Source organism: Mastomys coucha, unplaced genomic scaffold (assembly GCF_008632895.1).
Source record: "Mastomys coucha isolate ucsf_1 unplaced genomic scaffold, UCSF_Mcou_1 pScaffold3, whole genome shotgun sequence".
Taxonomy (NCBI): Eukaryota; Metazoa; Chordata; class Mammalia; order Rodentia; family Muridae; genus Mastomys; species Mastomys coucha.
Window position 1 is genome coordinate 33,402,700 of NW_022196909.1, and position 24,997 is coordinate 33,427,696.

Sequence of the window (24,997 nt, forward strand, 5' to 3'; positions counted from 1 at the left end):
AATTGATGTCTCCTATTAGATATGATTAGGTGAGCCTCTTTGGGGTAAACACTTTAAACTGCCTCTTACACTGTGCAGAAACGCAAGGCATAGAACTAACTGTGTACCTCGCCTCTTCAAAGTTTTAACGGCTGAATGTTAACTATTTTCCGTGTCTGTTCATTTTGGATTTATTGCAATAACTTTCACAAGTGGGATTGAGTCCAAATTCTTGGAGCATTTTAACCATAAAAGGCGTAGAAATATTTTGCAACCCCATGGGCAGTAATCTGATATTTAGGAGTTTCATAAAAGGAACGGCTAGCGTGTAGGCTCTCAGGATGAGAGCTTCGTCCAGCAGCACATCACGAATGTTTATTTCAGAGCCTGTAACGCATTCAGCATCTGAAATACTTAAGGCATGAGAGGAAGAGAAACAGATTTATGGGATATTTGGTATTTCTGCAAATTTCAATCACTGTGTAATTTATGCCCTGTAATACTCCTTCCAGAATGGAACTTTGCTGTGGTCTTGATATTGAAATCTTACTCAAGCGTGAAGTACCAGAGGTAAGGCCTTTCCAGGTGAACCGGTCCTCAGGGCAGAGCCCCTGCCCAGATAGATTAGTGCCTCATGGAAGGAAGCAGAAAGGAGCTTTGTTTCTAGTGAAGACACAGGAAGGAGGTGTCACCTCTGGAGGAGGAGAAAGTGAGCTCTCTGGAGATACTAAGTCAGCTTATCCTTGACCGTGGACTTTTGACTCTGTGACTTTGGGAAAGAGTTGTGTCATTTCTAAGCCGCCCAACGGGTGGGCGCTTTTGTCTCAGCAGCCTGAGACTGAGACAGGGCATGTCCCAAAGGAGGAGGCGATCCAGGATGAGGTGGGACAAGGTTTGGGAGGAGTAAAGGAGAAGATAAAACACAAACACAGTCACGCATTCAATCCATCACGTGGTGAGGAACGTCTGCTCTGGGCCAGGGACTGGGGGATAAAATGAGGTAATGGACAATCTCCCCACCCAGATGTGCTGATCTGGGTTCTAGGTGCTACAGGAGGAAGTTCACTTGCTGGACTGACTGAGCCACTCTCCCCTGTCAGGCGCCATCTTGTTTATGCAGGAGGAAGTTCACTTGCTGGGCTGACTGAGCCACTCTTCTCTGTCAGGCGCCATCTTGTTTATGCAGGAGGAAGTTCACTTGCTGGACTGACTGAGCCACTCTCCCCTGTCAGGCGCCATCTTGTTTATGCAGGAAGAAGTTCACTTGCTGGGCTGACTGAGCCACTCTCCCCTGTCAGGCGCCATCTTGTTTATGCTTGTGAAGATGGGGGACTGGGAGATGGTTAGAATTCCTCTTTCTTTGTAGAGGAGATAAAGGAGTGGCAGAGGTTAGGGAAATTACCCTGGAGGGTGTGTGAGGAGTGCTGACCTTTTACCTAAGCCTTCCCACCAGCTTTTGTGTGTGCCCTGTTTTGCCTGATTTAAGGGGCTATGCCTTGATTTTCATGTCACGTGCACTGGGCACAGGCAGTGATGACAGGTGTTGATTTTTACTGGAAATATCCCTTAAAAATATTTCACTGTGAGCGGGTGAGATAGATCAAGTGATAAAGGCTTTGCCATGCAAGCATGAGGATCTGAGGTTGGTCCCCCAAATCCACATAAAAGTCTAGGCAATTGTGATCCCGGCACAGGGAGGTGGAGACAGGTGGATGTCTGGGGCATTCTGGTCTAGGGCCTAATCAAGTTTCAACACAGTGAGAGTTACTCTCTCAGTAAAGACTCTCTGTGGACTGACCCTGAGGAATGACATCAGATGTCACCATCTAGTGTGCGTATGTACCTGCACACAAATGCATACCACCTCCCTCCCCTGCCCCTCCCCCCCCCAAAAAAGTATTCCATCCCAGTATCTCTTTCTCATTAATTGCATGGAATTCCATTCAGGGATTAGGAAAATACAAATACATCAATGCCTAAGTGGGGACCCCTGCCCTTATCATGGTCTCCATTACATGGTTACAAGCATCCCATACTCCGGAGTTGGCTTAAGGTGCACCGTCAGTCCTCTGGTGACCAGCGATGGTGGGAAATCTTCTCCCAAGCATCTTTCACATCTTGATGAGGGCATTGTTTAGCGGGGATGGTCAGGAAACAGTAAACTGTATATACAGGCATTTAACTTCTTGAGTTGCCAGGATCATTCCTTCAACCTTAGGCCTCTTCTCCTTCCTAATTGTTAATCCAGTTGTATGTCAGGCAGTGGTGAGTTAAGCTGTCAGTCAACCAATGGAGTAGACTACTGGCTGGTTCCCTTCCTGGGTGACGTAGCCATATCCTCAGGTTCCACGTGAACACACCACCACTCGTACACTGCCCAAGCTTCTACTCAGCTCTTTCCACTTACAGATCCTGATTTCATGCCAGCCTTTCCTCCATGCCTGCACGGTGTTATCTAGACCACATGCACACGTGCATCATGCCAGCCTTTCCTCCACGCCTGCACGGTGTTATCTAGACCACGTGCACACGCATGCACTTGTGCGTAAGCACACACTCACACACACAAACTCTCTGTCTCTCTTTCAAACTTCTAAGAAAGAAGAAGAAGAAAAAAAAAACCTAACAGTAAACAACAGTAATTGAGGTGGATTGAGTAGAGGGGCCATTTGTAGAAGATTGGCTTAGAGGTAAAATAATATTATGCACCTCTACTCATCCCCAGGGTTATCAGGGTCAGGGATGAATTAGATTCTATTATCTAGAGGGAAGAGGTCAGAATGGGTCTCAAAAGACAGTGACTTCAGCGGCGAGGCAGCTAAGAGTAAAACCACTTCTTTCCCACTCTCCTGGTTTATGTCCCCAGTTACCCAGACAGAGGCCTGAGGAGGGAGAGAAGGAGGAAGAGGAGGAGGGGGGAGGAGGGAGAAGAGGAGTAGGAAGAGGAGGAGAAAGGAGAGGAGGAGGAGGAAGAGGAAGAGGAAGAGGAGGATGAAGGGGGGAGGAGGAACCCTGTTTAATAAGGGTTCCCATGTAGTGTGGAACTGAGAAACATGGCAGGGTAGGAGAGGGGTAGAGATGAATCTAAAAAAAAAATAAACAGAAGATGCCCAAGCTATGTTCTATTACATGTATTCTTTTTAAAAAATGTCTATAGCTCGATATGTTGAATTGCTTGTCTGCCTTTGCTTAGTAAAAACAGAACAATTAAATATTTGGAACTTTAGCCAAAGAGTTTATTTGAAGGAAATGTTTAACTTTTGGAAAAAAAATTGCATTTCTAGCAGTTATGCTAATTTGTGCTTAATGATCATATTATTTCAAATACATTCATTATTTATCAGGGGCTAATGAACCACATTCCCCTCTCTCTCCTCAGCTTTGGCTGTAATTTAATACATGTAGCGTGTCCATTTTCACACACTGTGTGTTAGGGGAAGCACACGTAATAGATTAGCATTATTTACCGTGTGAACGAGACCATGGGGAGGCTCTTGGGTGGAAGGCAAAGAAGTTGAAAGGGTTGTAAAAGTGATGAATATTTAAAATAACTTTGTTACAACGTTATTTATGCTGTACTTAATTTTTTAAGGAGTGTGTGCTTGGAAGGCAATAAAGGCAAAGTAGGGCCTATTTTGCGTTTTAACTGTTGAAACTTTTGAGGGTGATCAACATGTCACTCATGGCTCGACCCTACAAGTGGGCACCAAACCCCTTCATTCCATAGTGAATCTATCCCCTAACCAGCAAGCATCTGGGACAGAGGTTTACCATACAGCCATCTTCCTGGGTTCCATGGTCTTTAAAGTGGTACCTATCTCCTCTGGCTGCGTGGAAGTAAGCGTGGCTTGAGAGTTAACATATTTGGATGTACCAGGCAAACAGCAAAGGCTCAGCTAACTTGGCAAGCCTGGCATTTTGCACTTTATCCTGTGATCTCTGCCCGGCACCCCTGGGTTCAAATGGATTTCCTCCATCCCCTGATCCTAGACCAGAAAGCCTTCTTTCTGATCCAGCTTGTTCTACTAACCTGAATCTTTTCCTTTTCTTTGTGGATTACATTCTCATGGGCTTAGCAAATGGATGTCAGTTTCTGTCGCCAGTGTTCTCAGGGCAAGCGACCAGGGCTGTGGTACAAGCTGACATCAGAGAATTGTAGAAAAGGTGTCTTTGCTGGGAATTACGGACCACAGACACCAAACCCCACAACATGGGTAAGTATGGCACTCACACACATTTGCTCAGTAAATATGATAACCATGTAGCATAGGACTGCATGCAACACCCGGACTTGGAAATACTTCTCAACCGGGGACTGTGTCTTGCATCAAGGCCCTTGCTAGGTTTTCATTGCACCGTAGCCCTTGCATGTGCGGGAACAGAGGTACATGCCGGCTTCCATGGCAGAAGCAAAGGACTGCGCAGCTCAGCCTGGTATCTAACAGTCACAGGCTCAGATGTGACGGGAAGGGCTCTGGCTATCAGGCCACAGCCTTGTTTCTAGAAAGATTAGGTCTGGTCACTTAGGGATGCGTCTTTGGTTTTCAAGGTGAGTCATTAAGGTATCAGTCAATCAATCGATCAATCAATAAATCAATCAAGGGATGGTGGTTTCTTCACATAAGCCAAAAGAGATTGTTAGTCAAATTGTACATAGATGTTTGCTGAGCATCTACTATGTGCAGTGGTATGGAACTGGATACCTGAACTGGGATCATGGCAGTTATTTTAAAAAATGATGGGCAGGAGAGCATCTGAGGCAGTCTGGACAGGACTAGACAAATAGGGACAGGGAGATGAGACTGAGCATTTACGGTTGGGTTGCTTCACACGTGAAGGGGACAGGCATGTGTTATCTGGGGATGTGTAACAAATTACTCAAACCTGACCCCGTCAATAGATGTTTAGAGACATGGAGTCCTGTGTAGCAAGGCCCCACAGGACGGACCTACCAGGGCCTTGCCTCAAGGATTCCTGAGGTTGTGATCAAGTGATCAACAAGACCTATCGCTCTCACTAGGCTCAGCCAGGAGGGATCCCTTCCAAGCCCATGCACATGACATCGTGAGATGCCATGGGACCTCTGCAGAGGTTCCTGAGTGTCCCCATGTCACAGAACAGGCAACGATGCACAGATGTCCAGCAAGCCACCACATGCACCTATTGTGTAGCAATTTCCTCTAAGATGGGCACCTTTCAGCTCCTTGAGACAGAGTAGACAACTCAAAGTAGCTACAGGAAGTCTCTAAAACTGATTCTCAAGGTCTCTCCTTCCCAGAGTAAGCCATAAAGATGGCTGAGGGCCACTCTCAGACAAGACAAGCTGCAAAGAAGATTCTGAGACCAGACCACTGATCAGGAAGAAGTAGAAACCAGCCCATTTGCCCAGAAACTGTGTAGATAAAACTGAGCTACCTGAAAGTAACACTCTGGCAACCTGTTGAGCTGCCTGCAGGTGTCAATGTGCTCCAGGTTCCCAGCTTTTATGAGCTGTCACCCATGCAGGGATGGGCTTTGTTGATGCAGCTGTCTTCGAGCCTTTTCTGTTCCTATAGGTAATCGCTCAGCCATATTCCAGTAATTACTCCTAAGAAAGCCCACTGGCTTAGTAAGTTGGACTTTGGTGGTATCCGTACTCTGGTCTCTGGTCTGTCCTGGGTTTCTGTCTGTTGGTATTGCAACCCCGACACCTGGAAACATCTTGTCACCTGACAAGACAATGGTGTCCCATTCAGCCACTACAAAGAATGGAACCATGTGTTTTCTAAGAAAGGGCCTGGAGTCAGGAGTCCCTCATGTTAAGAGGGGACAGCCAGGCTTGGGGAGACAATATGTTGAACATTCCCTCTTACACATGTAATCTAGGGCTTAAGGGAAGACGTAGAAGTGGAGGAAATGGTGTGGCCAGAGCCCTTGTTGTCCACACCTTACGTTTATTGCCCTGGGCACTCTTTGTGTTGTGTAATTTATACAACCTGAAACTACTAAGATGATTCTCCTGACCAGATAGCTGTGGAGTCTTCGTCTGTGACAGGACCTGTGACTTTAGGGAAAAGCACTACTTGACAAGATGAAGAGGACCTACACAAGGGGAGGCTAAGGGTAAATACTATAAAATATCATGAGAAAATGTGTAACTTTCATAGTTAATACACACTAATAAATGAGAGGGGACAAAGGATGTGCACCCAAGAGGTCATCGCGGCTCCTGTATAGACTTTAGAAGAAGCCCATCCATTCCACCCAATGCTAGAAGCCAGATACTGTGTCCAGCACTCTTTTGAGGCAGGAATATGAATTTTAAATAATAAAATGATCTAAAGATGAAGGGGACAAGATGGATAAAAACTTGAGCTTGGCAGGTGATAACTGACCACCTACTGACCAGAACTGAAGCTTCACAACAGTATTCTTGCTGTAATCTTTTGTAAAGTTGTTCAAGGAGTTGGCTGTGGATTGAGCACCTACGTAGCCTAAACCCTCCCCTCAAACGACCCACCAGTTCTTGGCTGTCCTTGGGAGTTCTGTGGGCCACACTGTTCCTTTTTGTATGTTCCCAGTCCTTCGGGTTTGCAGGCAGGTGACTGCATTGACTGGAGGAACCTCCTATTTTTCAGAGGCTTCTGGGTCACAGAAAATCCATGTTGCTTTCTCTCAAACATCTGAAAATGTGCCTTTTTAGCACCGGAGGCATGTCTGGACACCTCAGACAACACAGACGAGGCTGTTTGATCTGGAAACTAAATCTGGGATTATTAATGGATTCTCTGGGCATGTGATCACAGAACAGATGACATGTCAGCTCCTTGTTTTTCCCCAAATGGCATTAGGTCCTCTACAGCCTGCCATTTATGGGCCAGATAACATTTCAAAGAGCAAAATGGTGTGGCCAGAGCCCTTGTTGTCCACACCTTACGTTTATTGCCCTGGGCACTCTTTGTGTTGTGTAATTTATACAACCTGAAACTACTAAGATGATTCTCCTGACCAGATAGCTGTGGAGTCTTTGTCTGTGACAGGACCTGTGGCTTTAGGGAAAAGCACACTGCCTGGTCACATGATCGTGGAGCGCTGCACACTGCCTGGTCACATGATCGTGGAGCACTGCACACTGCCTGGTCACATGATCGTGGAGCGCTGCCCTTCAGAAACAACACAGGTGCTTCCGAAGTGAGTGAGCTTCTGAAGAAATAAGGAGCAAGGGAGACAAGATGCTGAACAGGGAAAAGAAAGGGGATGAAGGAAAACTTCGATATTGCCATCTCTACTCTTAAAACCAGACAGCCTCACGCGGACTGTTGAAAACCATTTCAGGATACAGAGGCAAGAGCCAAGGAGAAGCCTGGCTTACATACTACACTGTCGACATAGGGTGACTGCTGCCACCAGTTTGAGATATGTCTTCCAGGTCTGCTGGAACAACAGTTTTCTCTAATATTGGAACATTCCATCTTGCAGGGAAGCTCCGTAAACAGGAAGGTAAATGATTCAAAATGGCTACCGGAAGGTCCTGAAACAGAACAGATTCACTGGGCCCCACCTTGCTAGAGTAAACTATGAAGGAAAGAGCCTACCTCAGATGTGAAACAAGCCAAGCTGCAAAGAAGAATCTTGAGTCCAGACCAGCTGCCTTGAAGACGCACAAACAGCCAGATGCCTGGCTGAGGTTTGGATCAGAGATAGGACACCCTCCAACCTATTGAGCTGGCTGCAGGCTGTACAGTGTGCTTCAGGCTCCCAGATTTGTGAACTGTCACCCACATGGAGTAGGCTTTGGTGATACAGCTGTTTTTGAGTCCTTTCTGCCCCTGTAAATAACCCCCACCCATACATACTTCTATAAGCAGTCCCAATACAGCTCACTGTTTGACCAAGTTGGACTTTTGCTCATATCCATACCTCAGTCTGTTGTGGGTTTCCTATCTGTGCTTGACTAGATTAGAGTGTTGCATTTCCTTTGTTTTGTCACACAACATAATTGGTGCCCAAACACGGGCATGGCTGTAGATGACTTGAGGAACAAGTACATGGTCCCGACTATGGGTATCAAAGCATGCAATGGAGGCTTGTTAGTGTGCCTTTGTGCTGTGACGGTGGATGCACAGTTCTTGATATGAGTAGTGAGACATGCATCTGAGGCTGAGGATTAGCAGTGTCTGTGGGAGGAATCCCAAGATGGCAATCTTCGTCTATGTGCTATGGGATGGTGCCTGCTGGATGGGTAGCATCTATCACATGAATAGAGATGCCCTGAAAACTGTTAAAGGTTAAGAGGAAATTTCCCAGTCTTGGAGATTAGTGTACAAGGATTGAGATTGTTGGCAAGCAGGTGCAGAGGTTGTCTGGAGTTCATTTTGCATGCTTAGAAATGCACCTGAGGCCAAGATGGCGGCTGAGAGGGTTCCATTTGTGTATAGCAGGAACCTGTTTACATAAAGGAGTAATTGGAATGAGAAAGGAAAATTCAGCTAGCATCCTCTATTTAAGTCTGTGGTCTGGCAAGTGAATTAGATAAATGCAGATGGAGGTGTTGGCTTGACACTTAAGGCATGGGGGCCAGAAAGAAAAGAGATTACAAGTTAGATCTGTGCTCAAAAACCCTTCCTGGGATCCAAGAACTTGGAACCCATGGGAAGATTCAGAGAATGGGAAGGAGAACATAGTAAAATCAGTAGATGATATCCTAAGGGTCTGATCTTTAAGAGGGGAAAAAAAATTCGTGACCCAACACAAAGATGGCGGCTTTAACAATGGACCCAGGGCAATCAGGGAGTGCTCAGCATTTGAGCTTCTGAAATTAGGGGAGCCGTTTTAAGCAATGCAGTGAGAACGTCTGCTACAGCCTGGCTTGTAAGGGCATAGCACTGCAGGAACAGATGGGACCAGCCTGAACATTGTGGAGGCAGAACAAAACCAAGCCACGTCACTTCCCGTCTTCAGACAAAGGCGGTACAGGCTGAGCAAGACAGGGTGAGTAGAGTCAGTCCCTGATGGATCAGCTTATCAGAGTCCTTACGGATACCTGGTTTTCCTCATCTGAGGTTCCCACAAGTAGAAGGGTCTGGAGGACCATGAAGGAGGTGCTTTGGAGGGAGTTGATAACGTAAGGGAGTGGAATAAGAGAAGCTGTGTTTGAACCCCGGGTCGTGGGGACAGAGAGAACTAACTGTTTACAAAGGCTTAAAAGAAAGCGTGATTCAGCAGGGGCTTCAAGGTTGAGGCCGAGTTTAACAGCTTTGAGGAGCAGGGCAAGATCTTTTGAAGTAGGAAAGTCTTTGGTGGTCTTAAATCACTTAGACTAGTGTGAAAGAGAGCACTGTAGAATAGACAGCAAACGGTAAAGCAGAGGGAGTGGCCTGTCTGGCTAAGGCAAAGACAAAAGCGGTCGAGATTCCTGTCAAGTCAGAGTTCCTAGAGAAAAGAATCATAGCCAAATATGGTGTCAACTGGCTTCCTGAAGGCCAGAGAGTCTTGTCCTCCCAGCAGGGAATTACAGTGACACACATAGGTGTGAGATGAACCAGGAACATGGATACTGTGAACAGAGCTCAGGTCCTCTGAAAGAACAATGCGGGCTCTTAAGTGTGGGGCCACCTCTGCAGCCCCATGAACACTCTTTTGATATTTCCTTTGGTGCAAGACGTTTGTATTAATTTGCAGCATGGAATTCCAGACAATAGCAACAGTTACTCCCTTTCTGTCGCTTGTTTAAAATCACAGATTTTGCTTTAGAAGTTTGGTTTTTCTATTTGTCTAGAGTAACCTCCCACCCCCAGATATAAGTTAAAACTCCGACGTAGGCAAAGACATCTGGGATCTTGACATTTCAAAAGGTGTTCCATATAAAAGAAAAATTTCGTTATTAAACATGAATAGCGGAAACATACTTTCTTTTAAGGGCAGCTTCGGAGCCCTTGGTAAATGATTCGGGGGGGTGAGCATTTATAATTTAAAGACCGACGTTAGGTTTCTCACTGGACAAATGAAATCATAATTTTGGTAGCGTTTTCAAACCAGAGGATAAAACTCTACTTTCATTGCTCTTCACCACTTAACTTGGTAAAATTTGGAGCCCCAGTTGAATGTCGGTAGGCCCCCATGGAGCAGACCGAGAGAAGTGCTAATGGCTGGTCTATAATAAGCTCCGTGGTTGAGAGCTAGGGATTCAGAAGTTAGCTTTTGAGGCAGAACGCTGGGGTTGCTGATCTCCATCCAGGATGTCAGTGCCGAGGACTGGAACCTTGGAGTGGTAACAATTCTCTCTCTGACTTTCCCCGCTCTCCCTCCCAACCTCCTTCCTTCAGTAACAAAGTCTCTAGAGCTGCACAGTGAAGGAATAATTGCTTTGGATTGGCCAAGAAGTGCTGCTCAGTAACTGAGGTCTTCTACATCCGGGCATAGAAGAGGGTGGGGCCTGTGATTGCCCAAATCCCAGCTTTGTTCATTCAGAGACTGGGCTACTGCAGAGCCTCTGAGATGGATGCTACAGTCATCCAGGAGGACAGGGACACTTGAGTGGCAGGCTCACGAGCTGAGGTGCCAGGCGAGCTGCTATGGAAACCATCTTTAAATTATGCGCCTGCCATTTATCAATTGTTTGGCTGGAGACAAATTTGCCCAAATTTCTCAGAGACGATTGATACTTAAGGGAGGGTGATTGTTTTTCGGAGCTCGGAGGGAAAAGGCCGAGAGTGAAGCTTGATGAATTGTAGGCTGAAACATCGACCACTTTCTTTAAGTGACAGATTCTCCAGTCACTTTGTCACATGTGCCAGGCAGGGCAGATAAAGTTATTTCAACACATCAGTTTCTGATGGATTTTTTCCTTAGTACACAGGGTCAAACAAATCACACGCTGTGTGATATTCCTTTTCAGAAGCTTGCTAATGGGCTAATTTAAGACAGAACCCTCTTTCAAGATAAAGAAAATCATCTGTATAAGTTTGGGCATTATTTTTAAAGATTTATGTTATTTTTAATTGTGTATATATTTATGTGTCTGTGTGTGGGTTTATGTATGTGCATGTAGGTGCTGGAGGTGGCCACAAGGGGGCGTTGGATTCCCCCCAAAGTTGGAGTTACAAGGTATTGTGATTTTAATCGGTGCCTTTTAAGGGTAGACTCAGGAGGATGAGGAAGATATTGATAGCTACCCTTCAATTACCTCTTCCTTTTCCAAATCTATCCAGACTTGAATCTGTTTGCATTGCTCTCTTATCCACAAGACAGTGGCTGCAGCGGATGTTACAGAAGTTTCCTGTTTTGTTTATCTGACTAAGTCAGATAATTTTACATTTCTGTCTTGGGGAGTTTTCGCCCTCCATCTACAATGTCGTTAACCTCCATAATCTGGGTGGCTTTTGAAATCAGAGGGGAAATAATGTTTTCTTTATTTTGTGTTATGCATAAGAGCATGGACTCAGAACATGAGATTACATCCCGTTGACATCCGCTTAGCTGGAAGAGCTCCGAATTCCTGTATTTGCTGAACTGAAGTGCTATTAGTTTGGAATGTGAAAGTCGGCCAAAGTATAACTTCAGGCAAGGTAGGCACTTAGGTCTATTTATGGTTCTCTTTAAGTATCTTTGCACGTCTATTACATGCATAATAGTTATATCTGGGCACAGCCTTGCTTGTAAGGGCCAGGTTTCTGCCAATGGCTACATGGGATGGGCTGTGGCCTGCACCATGACCACACATGCCACAGTGGGAATGGCTTCTGTGGGGCTACACCAGGGGCCCGGTGGCACTAGGGGCATCCGAGTGGAAGAGCATCCCCTGCAGAGTGGTAACCCTGCTGGCTCCGCCTTTTCCAGCTCAGTCCAGAAGTTGGGAGAAATATTGAAATAAACAAAATCTTATGAAAATTTTCATCTCTCAAAGGCAGGTATTATGGGCGTGTTTAAGTACGCTCACACATGCATGCACATATGTTTGCGCATGCATGTGCATGATGACCTTTGAGTAGGCCTGAGATTCAAGGTCTGCTGTGTCGTCGCTCTGCTGAACTTAAACTGAATAAATATTTTAAGACTTGATACACAGCTCGAGGTTCATGAAAACAATTCTATCTTTGTGGGGAGGGGGGGAATTTGGTCTGCGACAGTTGAATATGCCAGCTCCGTGCTCTATAAGTGACTCTTTAGCTAGACCCAGTGTTGTAGTTACAAGTTAAATACGGCAGAACAGTTGTAAAGCATTTAAATTCATGGGCTTGGGAATGCACCAGTTGTTTTCCCATTTAGCTTTTCTCTTGTAAACCTCCAGGCAATGTCCCTCGGACTGGTTGTCTATCTGTCAGGACGTGGGGGTGGGGGTGTGTTGGGGGGGGTGAGTGTGAGCATACGCCTGCCCTTGATTTACAAAAAAAGTTCCTTCTGAGAAATCAGCTGGGGTTCTTGTCTTCCTGTACAAGTGGAACAGAAGGCCTTTACGTTGTTAAGTGCCAGCATCAATCTGGAACAGGCAGGGCAAAATGTCCCTTTCTGCTTCCCGGCCTGTTCCCACTTATACCCTGCTCCCTGGAGGCTTGCTGCCCAAGCCTGAGGACCAGAATCTCAGAGCAAGCACATCAAAAGCTGGGCGCAGTGATGTGTATAGTTCCAGTGCTGGAGGTAGATCCATAGGATGCCAAGGCTTGCTGGTCACCCAGCCTAGCCTAATTGGTGAGATCTAAGCTCCTACAGTCTGTTTGTATTTTCTGTGATGGGTGATTTGAACGTGTGCTGGGTTCCGGTTACGGGGAAATGGTTGCTGGTGGTGGCAGTGTGGTGCAGTTTTGGTTTAGAGGAGGTTAGAATTATATATTGTTGATTAAAATACTCCAGAGAGAATCTTTAACTTGAGTTTCAGTTCGTATGAGGACTGATTTCCCCAAAGGTGACCCTTTGGGGGTACAGCACACAAGTCTTAGGACGACCTATACTCTCTCCTCTTACTATTTTCCTGTTCATTAAAGACCTGCTTCTTATTTTCTAAAGGTCTTCACCTCCTTTAAAAAACTGGCAGGTGCTTAGATCGAAAGCATCGCCAACTGCCAGGCTTACCTCCAAAATTCATACTTTCTTTTTTTTTTTTTTTCAAAGATATATTTATTAGGGTTAAGTATGTGGATGTGTGTGGATGTGTGCCCGTGTGGTGGGTGCAGGTGCCTAGGGTGACCAGAAGAGGGTGCCAGAGTCCCCTGGAGCTGAAGTAATGGGGGCTTGTGAGCTCCCTGATGTGGGTGCTGTGGCTCCAAATTGCTGTCCTCTGCAGAAGCAATGAGCTCTTAACTGTAGAGCCATCTCTCCAGCCCCAGACTCATAATGTTTTTGAGCTGTTTTCCTAGTTCTCAGAGGAAAGGTTAGGGCGAGGTGAATTACAGTCTGCTGATACAGTATGTGCATGCCACTGGTGAAGAGGCCTTTAGTGAGTGAACTTGGTTTAGAGTTTTGTATAAGGTGGAAATCTAGCATAGAGTCAATTACCCCAGTTGATACTACATGCTATTTTTCTTTTTTCCTTTTTTCTTGGTTTTTTGAGACAGGGTTTCTCTGTGTAGCCCTGGCTGTCCTGGAACTCACGCTATAGACCAGGCTGGCCTCGAACTCAGAAATCTGCCTGCCTCTGCCTCCCAAGTGCTGGGATTAAAGACGTATGCCACCACTGCCTGGCTAAATGCTATTTTCCTAAATACTCATATATGCCATGTGCTAGATTTCTACACATCCATTAAGTTTGTGTCTAAATTTTATAATGATGATAACAAGCGATAGATAATACTTAATCTAATGCTGAGAAATCATGGGGTCATCCCATGACAGATGCCAGGACAGTTGACTGAGCTTCGACCTCCTTCTTTCAAGACCACACATGTGCTATTTCAACCTTCCCCTCAATCTCTTACCTTCCCCTTTCTTTTCTGAGATGATTAATGATCATTTTTGAGCCTACCCGAGCAACCCAGAATGATCCTGCCCCATCTCAAGTTCCTCCACTTAGTCAAATTTGCAAACCTTTATACACCGATGATGGTTTTACAAGGTACACAGATTAGCACACAGTCATTACCAAATGCAGGGCAAGCTGGTGTTCAAATACCTGATGGCCTTTCATTTGAGCCGAGAGCTCCGGGACTAGCACAAGCAATAACATAATAGTGGCCCAGAATCCTGCGTTCCAGGTATTTGCACCAGAAGTCATCAGAAACTTCCACGCTATCACAAAATACACGATAGCTACTTTTGCCAATCCTTTATGGTTCTGTGACTGATCAGCATTCTCTGTCACTCTGACCAACTTTGGACAAACACAACAGACAGTAAACAAGCTGGTCCCTGTCCACTTCGTCCGTGTGACTTTTCTAGGCTAGAGGACACCATCAGACCTTGGCCTTGCAGTGAAGAGGCACACAGAAGGGACAAACTCTGTGACATGCTCATCGTGTATCTGACCATGTGCTCCTGCTGATGCGGAAGCAGTGTCACAACCCAAGGCTTCCTAGGTGGATGGTACAGGGTTAGGTTCATTCTGCCTGGTGCTTAATCTGAGGGAAAGCGGATAGGTGGTGGTGTTCCCTCTCCGCAATTAACAACCATGGCTGTGCCGGTCATTTGTCCTTCTAGGAGGTAGCGGAGCTGCTTAAGGAGAGGGAGCATGCTCAGGAGCACTTTCCATAGCATCCTCCTCTCATTGAGATGGATCTCCATTCGGGGTTCTTTCCCACTTGTATAGACCATTTACTGTAAAACCTCCCCTCTTCCGTTTGTCACCTAAATGATTATTGAGGGTTAATTTCAGGGGGACGGTGGCCTGTGTGACACTCCAGGTTGTCGAGTGTTAGAGAAAAGCAGCATGTGACCTTCTCCTTGGGGGAACATTCTTGTTGAGTTGCTTGACTGTATGAACCCACAGGAGACACCAGAGAAATTCACAGGATGATGGATGTTTGTGAAATGGGAGCCAAAATTTAGCAAGAGAAGGTCAATGGAAATTAAGAAAAAAGAAAGAAAGGAAGGAAGGAAGAAAGAAAGAAAGAAAGAAAAAGAAAGAAAGAAAGAAAGAGAAAGAAAGAAAGAAGACAAAACCCTCAGAGGCTGCGTGTAGTGAATGAGCCCAAATCCTTTGTTAGAAACACAATGCCATGAATGAGGCTTGCTCCAGGAAAGAAGAGAGGTTTGAAGCAGACCTTCGTAAGGAGCAGAAGAAGACAACACAGAATCAGAAGAGAGAGAGACAGACAGACAGACAGACAGAAAGACAGTGGGGGGCTTGTCCACCTCAGAGCATCCTGACTTTATTTAGGTGGAGACAAGAGAACCCTTGGAACAACTGTCCAACAGTCTTTAGATAATTAAATATGCAGCTAACAGTTCTCCCAACCGTTCTCTCAAAGTTGGCTTATTTTCTTAATCAGAATCTCACCTGGCATGAGTATCCATTAGTGCTTGGCTGTACTCACGCTTCAACAAGCATGACCCGGAGTTGGCATCGAGCACTTCCGGATTCAGGTTCCACTAAATAGCCCAGCAGGGTCTCCCTCTTCTTCACTCACCTCGGTCCCGATGACAATTTCTTCCCTGGTCGAGTAGAACAGAAACTCGTAGAGCCTGTAGTGCTGGAATAAGCTGAAACATGAAATGAACATGAAGCTAGCATACGCTGGCAGTGGGAGAGGAGAGAAAATGCCTGAAGCAAAGGAAGAGGGCATTGGCCAGGCCGGAGAGAGGCAACGGCAGTAGAGAAATCTCTCTTTCACTCCCAAAGCGGGCTGCTTGGGGATGTTGGGAGACTCGAGTTTTGCTTTTTAAGACACCGACAGGACAACTTGGGGCTTAGAAAGTGTCAACAGATCCATCTGTGACATGCGGGAGGGCGACCAGGGATGTGTCTCTAGGGTAGAGAAGCATCCACGGGAGCCAGTCTCAACCTGTGGGTTGCCATCCCTTGTGTGTGTGTGTAGGTCACATATCAGACATCTTGAATATCAGATATTGCGTTACAAACAGTACCCAAACCGCGGTTATGAAGTAGCGATGACATAACCTCATGGTTGGAGGCCACCACAGCATGAGGAAGTGTACTAGAGGGTCACAGCATTGGGAAGGATGAGGGCCACTGGCCCAGTGTGCTTCCTAGATTGAAACCTAGCACCTTCCGAGGCAGCGGCCAAGTTCACAGCATTGGCTCCGCTCTGCTCTAGACCCGGCTCAGTCCTGGCAGGCAGCGGGCTGTGTTTTTATATCCAAAACATCGCATGCCACCAAAACGTTTCAATATTAAATCAGTCTCTAAGAACACCGGGAGAAAAAAATGGCCAGGCAAGGTCTGAAAATTTGTTTCTGAGCTGTCTGACCTTCCTGTGAGCTGTGTGGTCAGGCATCAAAGGCTGGCATACGTTAAGGCAGGCCATTTCCATTTCTTCTCGCTGGAAAGCTGTGTGGTCAGTGGCTGTGGACTGTGGAGAGCTCAAAAGCCACAGGTTTGCAAATAAATATTTCTAGTAAGGTAAGAGCTTGGCGGTGTATCGTTGAGAGTTTAAAAATCTTACCGAAGAGCTGACTTCTAATATCCTGTTCGTGATAATATTTGACTTTTTCTAATTCCCTTCCTGCTGGTTGGGAAAATTAATAGACTCATAATACAGCAAAACGCCCAAGAACAACAACAACAACAACAAAAAATCGTCTTGGTGGTTTTCTCCTTCCCGCTGGTGCCTTTCTGCTATTTAAGAAAATTGATTTTAATATAACTGAGAAATTAACATTTGTGAAAATGTAGCTACAGAGCATGTGTAATGATGGCTTGTTTTGGATGCCGTAATGGATCAACGTTTCAATTCATTTGAAATCAGCGGAGAAATTCTCAGGCAGCTGGGGCCCTCGGAGTTACATTAGCAGTCGGGCTCCCTGGGAGCACAGTCCATTAAAGAGGCTGGGCTGTGTGGGCCCAGTCAAATTTCCTTTCTTCCACAGACCTTGAGGACTCGATATATTCATCAACACTCACCAGACTAGCTCAGCTTTTGCCATTGCCTTGATCTGTTGGTTTGAAAAGCACGTGAAGATTAGCGAGCTCTGATAATCCGCTGAAGCAAAATAAATTCAAGCCCTCCATCCTTTATATTGGTGACCTAGAGAGACCTATAGTGTCAGAAACATCACAGGGGTAATAAACTGATGTTGGGGTGTAAATGATTAAATGCCATATTTGGGGGCCTAGCTTGCTACTATCTAAATCAGTGGATCTCAACCTTCCTGATGCTGTGACCCTTCAGTACAGTTCCTCAGGTGGTGGTGAACCACCATAGAATTTCTTTCATTGCTACATCGTATCTGTAACTTTGCTACTGTTATAAATTGTAATGTAAATGTTTTTTTTTTTTTTTGTGGAAACGATGGAGGGCTTGCCAAATGGGTTCTGACCCATAGGTTGAGAAGCGCTGTTCTAAATGAACTAGAAGAAAAATTCCATTTTGCCCGTCTTGCCCACATTGTGCTTAGACACGGATCGGATCACAGGGTAAATAGCTTCTGCTCTGAAATGTCATAATCTTTCAGTCTCTCTGTCCTCGTTGCACATCGGGATGGGGTTGCCCTGTGTCTGCTGAGAGGATGCCATGGTATGATGGTCAATGATGCAGCGAAGAGGCAAGGCCTGGACCGGGACCAGGAAGTGTACCCAGGGGAAGATATTCAAGGGGACACTTCCTGAAAGACCATCATCTCCCTGCCTCTCTTCACCCTTCAGCTTCTCCAGGGAGCAAATAGGGGTCTCAACTGAGAACTAAGGGACAGCTCAGCTGTGGGGACCTATTTTCTATCTCTCCCATTGGGCTTCTGTCTGATTCTGGTTTGTAGATGTTGTCATCCAGGCTGTCTGGCCAGCGTTGTTGGGCCCAAAGTGGGAATGGGGCTTGGTTTTCTGACAGTGGGATAAATGTGCTTCTCAGGGGGAAAAGAATGCTCAATGAATAAAGGGTAAACATTTGCATTTCTAATTGCATGTATAATGTATTATACATAGTTAATTAGATTGCATAAGCAGATAGCACAGTGTGTGTGTGTGTGTGTGTGTGTGTGTGTCTGTATGTCTGTATGTTTGTGTCCTTGTTTAGATTGTCTAAGGAGATAGACGTAGTAGCCACAGTCATATGGAGAAGAGATTTGGGGAGCAGTGTTTCCAGAGCACAGGGTAAAAATACATAATTTAGACTGAAGTGAGAATGTCTAAAGAAATGTAGATTTACTGACAAGGTAAGTGTTGCACCACTGTGTGACTCGTTACTCCTATCTGCAGCATTCCCTCCTAGAGGGAGAGTTTTATAAGACTTGGGTTGACAATAAATCATTAAGCCCGAGGAGATCCTGAAACCGGGGGCTCAAGAAGTCCAGAAAATAACAAGATTCCAAGGCCACACTCCAAGGATGGATAGACGGTAAGCAGCCCCTGGAAAGAGTCACTGGTAAAGCTACCTGTCATGGTTTGAAGGGAGCTCGAAGGATGTGGCTTTCATAGTTTCATGCTATGGCTGGGGGTAGGGGTGATTCGGCTACCTTTGCTCACCCATGCTTCTGTAAGAAATTCTAATAAATGCATTATTTCACTAAGCTAGACTTGGGCAGAACTATTTCTCTGGTCTGTCTCTTCGTTCTCTGGGGTGAACAGGCATTTGTTCACGTCTCTCCAGGAATAGTCGTGTGATGCACATGGCATGGGCCGTGGTGGAAAAAAAACCTCCTTCCCTTAAATTGAGTATGGCTTTCAGTGGTTTGATCAACAGAAAATCAAGCTGAACGGAAGCACATATACTTTTGATAGTTTAGTCATCAGCATATTTATAAGACTTAATAATTGTTGAATTGAACCTGTTGTGTAATTTCATTCCTGCTAAATTTCTATTTGTGAACCCATGAGGGATTCTTAAAAGGCTGTGGAAAGACTCACACGGCTTCATGCAACTCCATCATGGATTCCAGGTACCCTAATAACTGATATTTTATCTTTTGTGTAATAACTATATTTAAATGCGTAGATCACAATGTGGAGATTTAGCGGCATTACATTTGGATTTTCTGTATTTGACTAATCTCTTTAAATAGTCTTTTCATTAGGAGATCTAAGATTGGGCATGCGGAGCTGGTAAGATGGGCGCTGAGGAACATTGCCCAGGGAGATGATGAGCTAAGACAAGGAAGGAAGCTTGGCCCACACTGTCAGAAAGGGTCATCGTGGCACGCATGCCGGCGTTGAGGCTGAGCTTAGGGCTCAGCTGTAAAAATGTATCCTGCCAGACAGACGGCATATGCAGATGAAGGAGGGAGCCAGCACAAATGTGCATGGTCAACTTACCCCGTCGGGGGAATCTCAAACCCTAAGGGGCGGGAGGGCCTCAGTGCACAGATTCTCACAAGTGTGCACATGGCACATGTGAGCTTGAGTGTCCGCACGTGATCCTGTGTGCTCACAGGTACCAGTGTGTGTGCAAGTTTGTATACGTGTGTGTGCATGTGTGAATGTGCATGCATATGGGTGTTTGTGTGTATGCATGTGTGCATACATTGTGTGTGCATGCATGTGTGTTTACTAATGTGCATGTGTGTGCATGTGTGAGTGTGCATGCCCATGTGTGCATGTATGTATTCGTTGTGTGTAAGCATGCATATGCATGCTTGTGCACGTGTGTACAAGTGTGTACCTGTGCATGCACCCATGTGTGCATGTGGTATACATGTGCTTGTGTGTGCATGTGTGTGTGCGTGTGTTCATGTGTGTGCATGTGTATATGCATGTGCATATGCATGTGAGTGTGCAAATTCAGGTGCACGCAGTCCATGGTGGGTGTTAGAGGGAGAAGACAGCCAGTGTTATCGGGCTTTAGGTGTTGGCCTTTCACTTTTGCATTTTACCTTGCTTGGGACGTGCTTTCTTGTTCTCTGTGACACAGGCCAGCCTGGCTGCCCCAGAAGCTTCTCGAGTTTCTCCCAACACTGCCTGCCAGCTCCCTACATGTCCATCCTGGACTTCTAGGTATGCTTGGCTTATGTGTGAATATAGTTGTGTGTGCATGTGTCTGTTTACATATATGCATATGAGTATGCATGCATATGTGTGTTCGTGTGTGTGTACCTGTGTTTGTGACTATATATATATTGTGTGGGTTTAAGGATTGGAACTCAGGCCCTCAGGCTTCTGCAGCAAGCATTTTACCACAGAGCTATCATCTACACCCAGTCCTGAGGGCAGGCTCCCATCTATTTCTTCCTCTCTCCCTACTGGAGGAACTTGTCTTGCTCTAAATGATGTGCTTCCATTCCTTTCAGTGAGACTAGCACATTAGGAGACATGCTTTGTACTAAAAAAGTAAAACAAAATAAAATCACACTGTATTAAGTGCTATCTTATATAAAGTACTGTGCTATATACCATCGGTAAGCTCCACCAGAAATCAGTATATAAGCGTTATTATATCAAACACCCTAACATTTATAAAGTTTCCAGATGACACTCAGATCTTTGCCACGTGAATCTTGAAGCTAGGTAGGACATTGGGTTGTTGAAGGGTGCTAAAGGTGATGTTGGGAAATAGAGACCCAGTTGAAAAGGGAGAGCAAGGAGACTGAGCAAGGAGACAGTTAGTCGGAGGCGACTCATCTACAGCTACATTTGCGAAGTCTATAAATGTCTCTTTGGAGAGAGGCATGCCTTGCACACATGTTTTGGGATAAGCTTCATACAGACAGATTTCAGGCTGTGAGATGGCTCAGCACTGGCTGCACATACCTGAGGACCAACATTCAGGACCCCAGCACCCATGTACATGCCAGATGGACATGGTGGACCAACACATATCCCATGGCTCAGGAGGTAGGGACAGGGCTTCCCTGGGGACAAGCTGGCCAACTGAATATCCTGAATCAGAGAGCTTTGGGTCCCGGGGGAGAGATTCAGTCTCCGTAAATGAAGAGGGGAACAACGGGGGAAGATAAGAGACTCCAGACACATCTGCAGACATGTGTACCCATGTACACATGTGTGCTACTGTGTAAGCAAATACTCATGCATACTACAACAAACTAGCCCCCCCCCCCCAAAAAAAATGGAACAGGTGTCTTGCTTCAGTAGTGGTGATATAAAATACTTCCATGCATAAACCAGTATTTTGTTTTTTGTTTTTGTTTGTTTTCGAGAGGGGGTTTCTCTGTATAGCCCTGGCTGTCCTGGAACTCACTCTGTAGACCAGGCTGGCCTCGAACTCAGAAATCCACCTGCCTCTGCCTCCTCCCAAGTGCTGGGATTAAAGGCGTGCACCACCACTGCCCGGCTCATCATTTTCTAAGTAGAAAGTATGCTTTATAATGAGTTAAAGTGGCCATTACTTCAAAATATCTTAGGGTATTTAACATTTGATGAAATGTATGAATCTCTTCTTCTTTTTTTTTTTTTTTCTTCAATACTGGGGATTGAGCATGCAGCCTCATTCTTGGTAGGGGCAAATACCCTATGAAGGAGCTATACCCCTTTTTACCTCTTTACAAATACTGTTGAGTCGAGGTCTCGCTAACTTGCTTATTAAACTCATATTGTAATAATTCAAGCTCTACTACCTGGGATTGCAGGCCTCTGCTGTAACTCTTGTGTTGCAAAGACAGACTGTGGAAAATCAACTTGTAAGTGGAAATGAATGTTACTCTTTAAAATGTAAATGTGTCTCCTTGGATAAAAACCAGCCACCTAAAATATAGACCCATTATAACTATACTAAATTCCGTGAATAAAATGCTGCTAGGGATAGACTCAGGGACGAAAGGTCGTCTGCAGTGGTGATTACAGAGGCCAGATGAATCCATGGTATCACCTGGGCATCCTCTTTAGGAACAAACGCAGAGGGAGTGAAATGCCAGGGTCCCCACTGTCACTTGTTATATGCATAAGTGAGCATTCTCTCCTTTCTAAACATCAACTTTGTGTTCAGGTAAGTGTGTGGATGCTTCTGTGCCTCTGGTACTTGTCAGGGGACAGCTTGGAGTGGTTGGTTGATTCTCTCCCTCTCCTCTGCAGTTCCCAGGGTTGGAGCTCAGGTCACCAGGCTCAGTGGCAAGCACCTTTACTTGCTGAGCCACCTCCTGGGCCTGTGTGTTGTCTGCTTATTGAGTAGTTGTTGCATAGATTCTACAGCCATCTGGAGTATGACAATCTAAGTTGTCTTTTACAGAGGATGTCTAGAAGACATGGAACAGTAGATCCATGGGATGAGCACAAGTCATACCTGATTTTTAAGTAATCGATGATGGCGTTGGCTTCGTTGACGTCGAAGACATGAAATTTCTCATTCCTCCGAGAGTGGTTTGGTCCGATTTCAGCCATCACTTCCCCGAGCCACTTAATGCTGTCCTCTAGGGACATGTGCAGTGCTGAAACCAGAATGAGGGGAGACTCTCCATTATCCTCATAGCTCTGGTGGGGGTACACTAGATCGTGCAAAAATAAGTATAAAAGTTTGAAAACATCCCCATGTTTTGTTCCTATCAAAAATCTTTAGGCTAAGTTTTCACATAATCACACCGCATTCTAGACCAGAAAAAGGGGTTCTTCTTATCAACCTTCTCTCCTGAGTTCATGGCTAAACTCATGATCTAGTAGATCATGATTTAGTAGATCTAAATGTACCCCAGCTTACCTTATCCAGCATTTGTGGAGAGAAAAAGGTAAACCTCTTGTTTCTTTGCAACAAATTAATCATTGCTTTTGGGGTGAGTTAATAGTAGTTGGTCTTATTGTCACTGTAACCATATATACACATGGTTGTCTGGACAGGTCATTTCCATTTTAAAAAGCAGAACCATGAATAACTATCTAAATACCACTTCTAAATAGAAAGGAAAATTTTAAAACAGATTTTTAAGGGGCAGAGAAAGATATAGAAAACTTAGGGAAAAGCTGGCTGTCATAGGTGGCTGGGAGACCCAGATCATGGGTTCAGCCACTGTGCAAGTCAATGCTGAGCTCAGGAGAAAAAGTCAATAAGAAGAACCCCCTTTTCTTGGCTACAACTGGATGTTATCATGTGAAAAGTTGGCCTAAAGATTTTTGATAGGAATAAAACATATGGATATTTTTAAACCTTATATACTTATTTTTACATTTTATTCTATCTATCTATCTATTTATCCATCTATCTATCTATCTATCTATCTATCTATCTATCTATCTATCTATCTATCTATTTTTATATCTATCTATCTCTATATCTATCTATCTGTCTGTCTGTCTCTATATCTGTCTGTCTATCTATCCATCTGTCTCTATATCTATCTTTCTGTATCTATCTCTCTATCTCTATTTATCTATCTCTATAATCTATCTATCTCTATATCTATCTATCTCTATATCTATCTATCTGTCTGTCTGTCTCTATATCTGTCTGTCTATCTATCCATTTATCTGTCTCTATATCTACCTTTCTGTCTGTTTGTCTGACTGTCTGTCTGTCTCTATCTATCTATCTATCTATCTATCTATCTATCTATCTATCTATCTATCTATCTTTATATCTACCTATCTATCTATTACAGGTTGAAGTAAAATTTCATTGATTTGGTTCTCTTCTTCTACCCGTGGGTTTCCAAGGACTGACCTTGGGTCATCAGCCTTGGTGGCAGGGGCCTTTACCTGTTGAGCCATCTGGCAAACCCTTTAAATATCTATATTGAAAATAGAATTTTTTTTGTGTGTAAAGTATTGCCACCATTACAGACTTCAAAGCCCTATAACCTGTTTGTCTAACGGACCTTAGCGAGACTGTCGGACCTGGAGGGAAATGATACAACTTCCTCACCATGACCTATAATGAGCAGCTGAGAAGACTGTCAGAGAGCTACAAATACATGTGCACACACAGGCAAACAACAACAGGACTACACACAGGGCTCTTTCCCGTGACACTTGTCCAGCTGAAACCAAACATAAATATTAACAACCTCAGACTTAACCCTGTGGTGTTTTTGGTGAAAAATATCAATGTGTACAATTTGTTTTGATTGGTGGGGTATGTTTGTGTGTTTGTTTTTCCTTGTGGCAGGTAGAATACCATCTGTAATCTCTATGCCCTCTTGCCTCCCACCTCGGAGATTGGATGCTGGGATCTGGAGCATCCAGACAGTCTTTTCTGTCCCGGATGGGTAGGCATGCACACTTTAAGGCCTAGGTAAGAGTTACCTGGCTAGCCTGCCATTATGAGGAGACATTCTCCTATGTTTCTGCTGTTACTATGAAATCCTCTAATGCCAAGATTGATTACATATCTGTTATGGTCTGTGGACGTGAAAACCAGCCTTGATATAAGTCAGCAGAACTGTTTTGTATAGTTACCCACAGTCATCCTGGACCAGAGCCAATCAGCACTTCCTGCACCTGTGTATAAGCTTTTATGGTATAAGCTGCCCCTAGAATAGACCCCAACATAAGAGAGGCCTGTACCAATATAAGAAGCTTTTAAAAATAAAAGTTCTATTTTAAATAGTGGTCAAGTAAAGTTTAAGTTCTCAGAACCTCCCTGAGAACTGACAAGCTACTTGCCAGAAAGAGACATGCACGTGGGTGACTGACAGCCTAGTTGGCAAGTTAAGACAGAAACGTTACACAAGTCCCATCCTGGCAGACAAGTGAAAACATGAATGTTAGACAAGGTAAGCCCCCTGCCACACCTGAATACCCCAACCAATGGATACAAGATAAATGGACAACAAAGACATGTTCCTAAGGAAGTTCCTTATCCCTAAATCCTGATTGGTAAAATAACTTGGTACAGATGTTTGCGGATTTGGGGCTTAAAACAGGATCTTAACTCGGGGTCATGGTTCAGTTCCCAAATGTGGACCATGGCCCTGGTCCACCAATCCTGGGGCGTATGCTCAATAAACTATCCTTGTCTGACTGAGATCAGTGTTCATGTGGTTTGTGAAGCAATTCCTGGACCCTAGCACACATGAAGCAAAGGCGGCCGGAGGCAGAGTCGAAAGGTCTTGGGAAAGCATA

At 45.0% G+C, this 24,997-nt stretch overlaps 1 protein-coding gene and 1 long non-coding RNA gene across 6 annotated transcripts in view; one reads left to right on the forward strand and one right to left on the reverse strand.

Moving 5' to 3' along the window:
- Window positions 1-24,997, reverse strand: part of Cabcoco1 (ciliary associated calcium binding coiled-coil 1) — a 112,981-nt gene that overhangs the window by 55,065 nt on the left and 32,919 nt on the right. For all 3 annotated transcript variants that reach the window (XM_031347089.1, XM_031347088.1, XM_031347090.1), the window contains 2 exons: window positions 22,230-22,374; window positions 15,516-15,588 (listed from right to left, as the gene is read on the reverse strand). In XM_031347089.1, the coding sequence (XP_031202949.1) occupies window positions 15,516-15,588; window positions 22,230-22,374 (218 nt within the window). The remainder of the gene's footprint in view (window positions 1-15,515; window positions 15,589-22,229; window positions 22,375-24,997) is intronic.
- Window positions 1-24,997, forward strand: part of LOC116074511 — a 45,661-nt gene that overhangs the window by 10,873 nt on the left and 9,791 nt on the right. The window contains exons 3-4 of one of the 3 annotated variants that reach the window (XR_004112201.1): window positions 11,390-11,525; window positions 22,176-22,475. This is a non-coding gene — a long non-coding RNA (uncharacterized LOC116074511). Of the gene's footprint in view, window positions 1-491; window positions 816-11,389; window positions 11,526-22,175; window positions 22,476-24,997 lie in introns of those variants that run through there. The other 2 variants (XR_004112200.1, XR_004112202.1) reach the window with 2 other exon arrangements.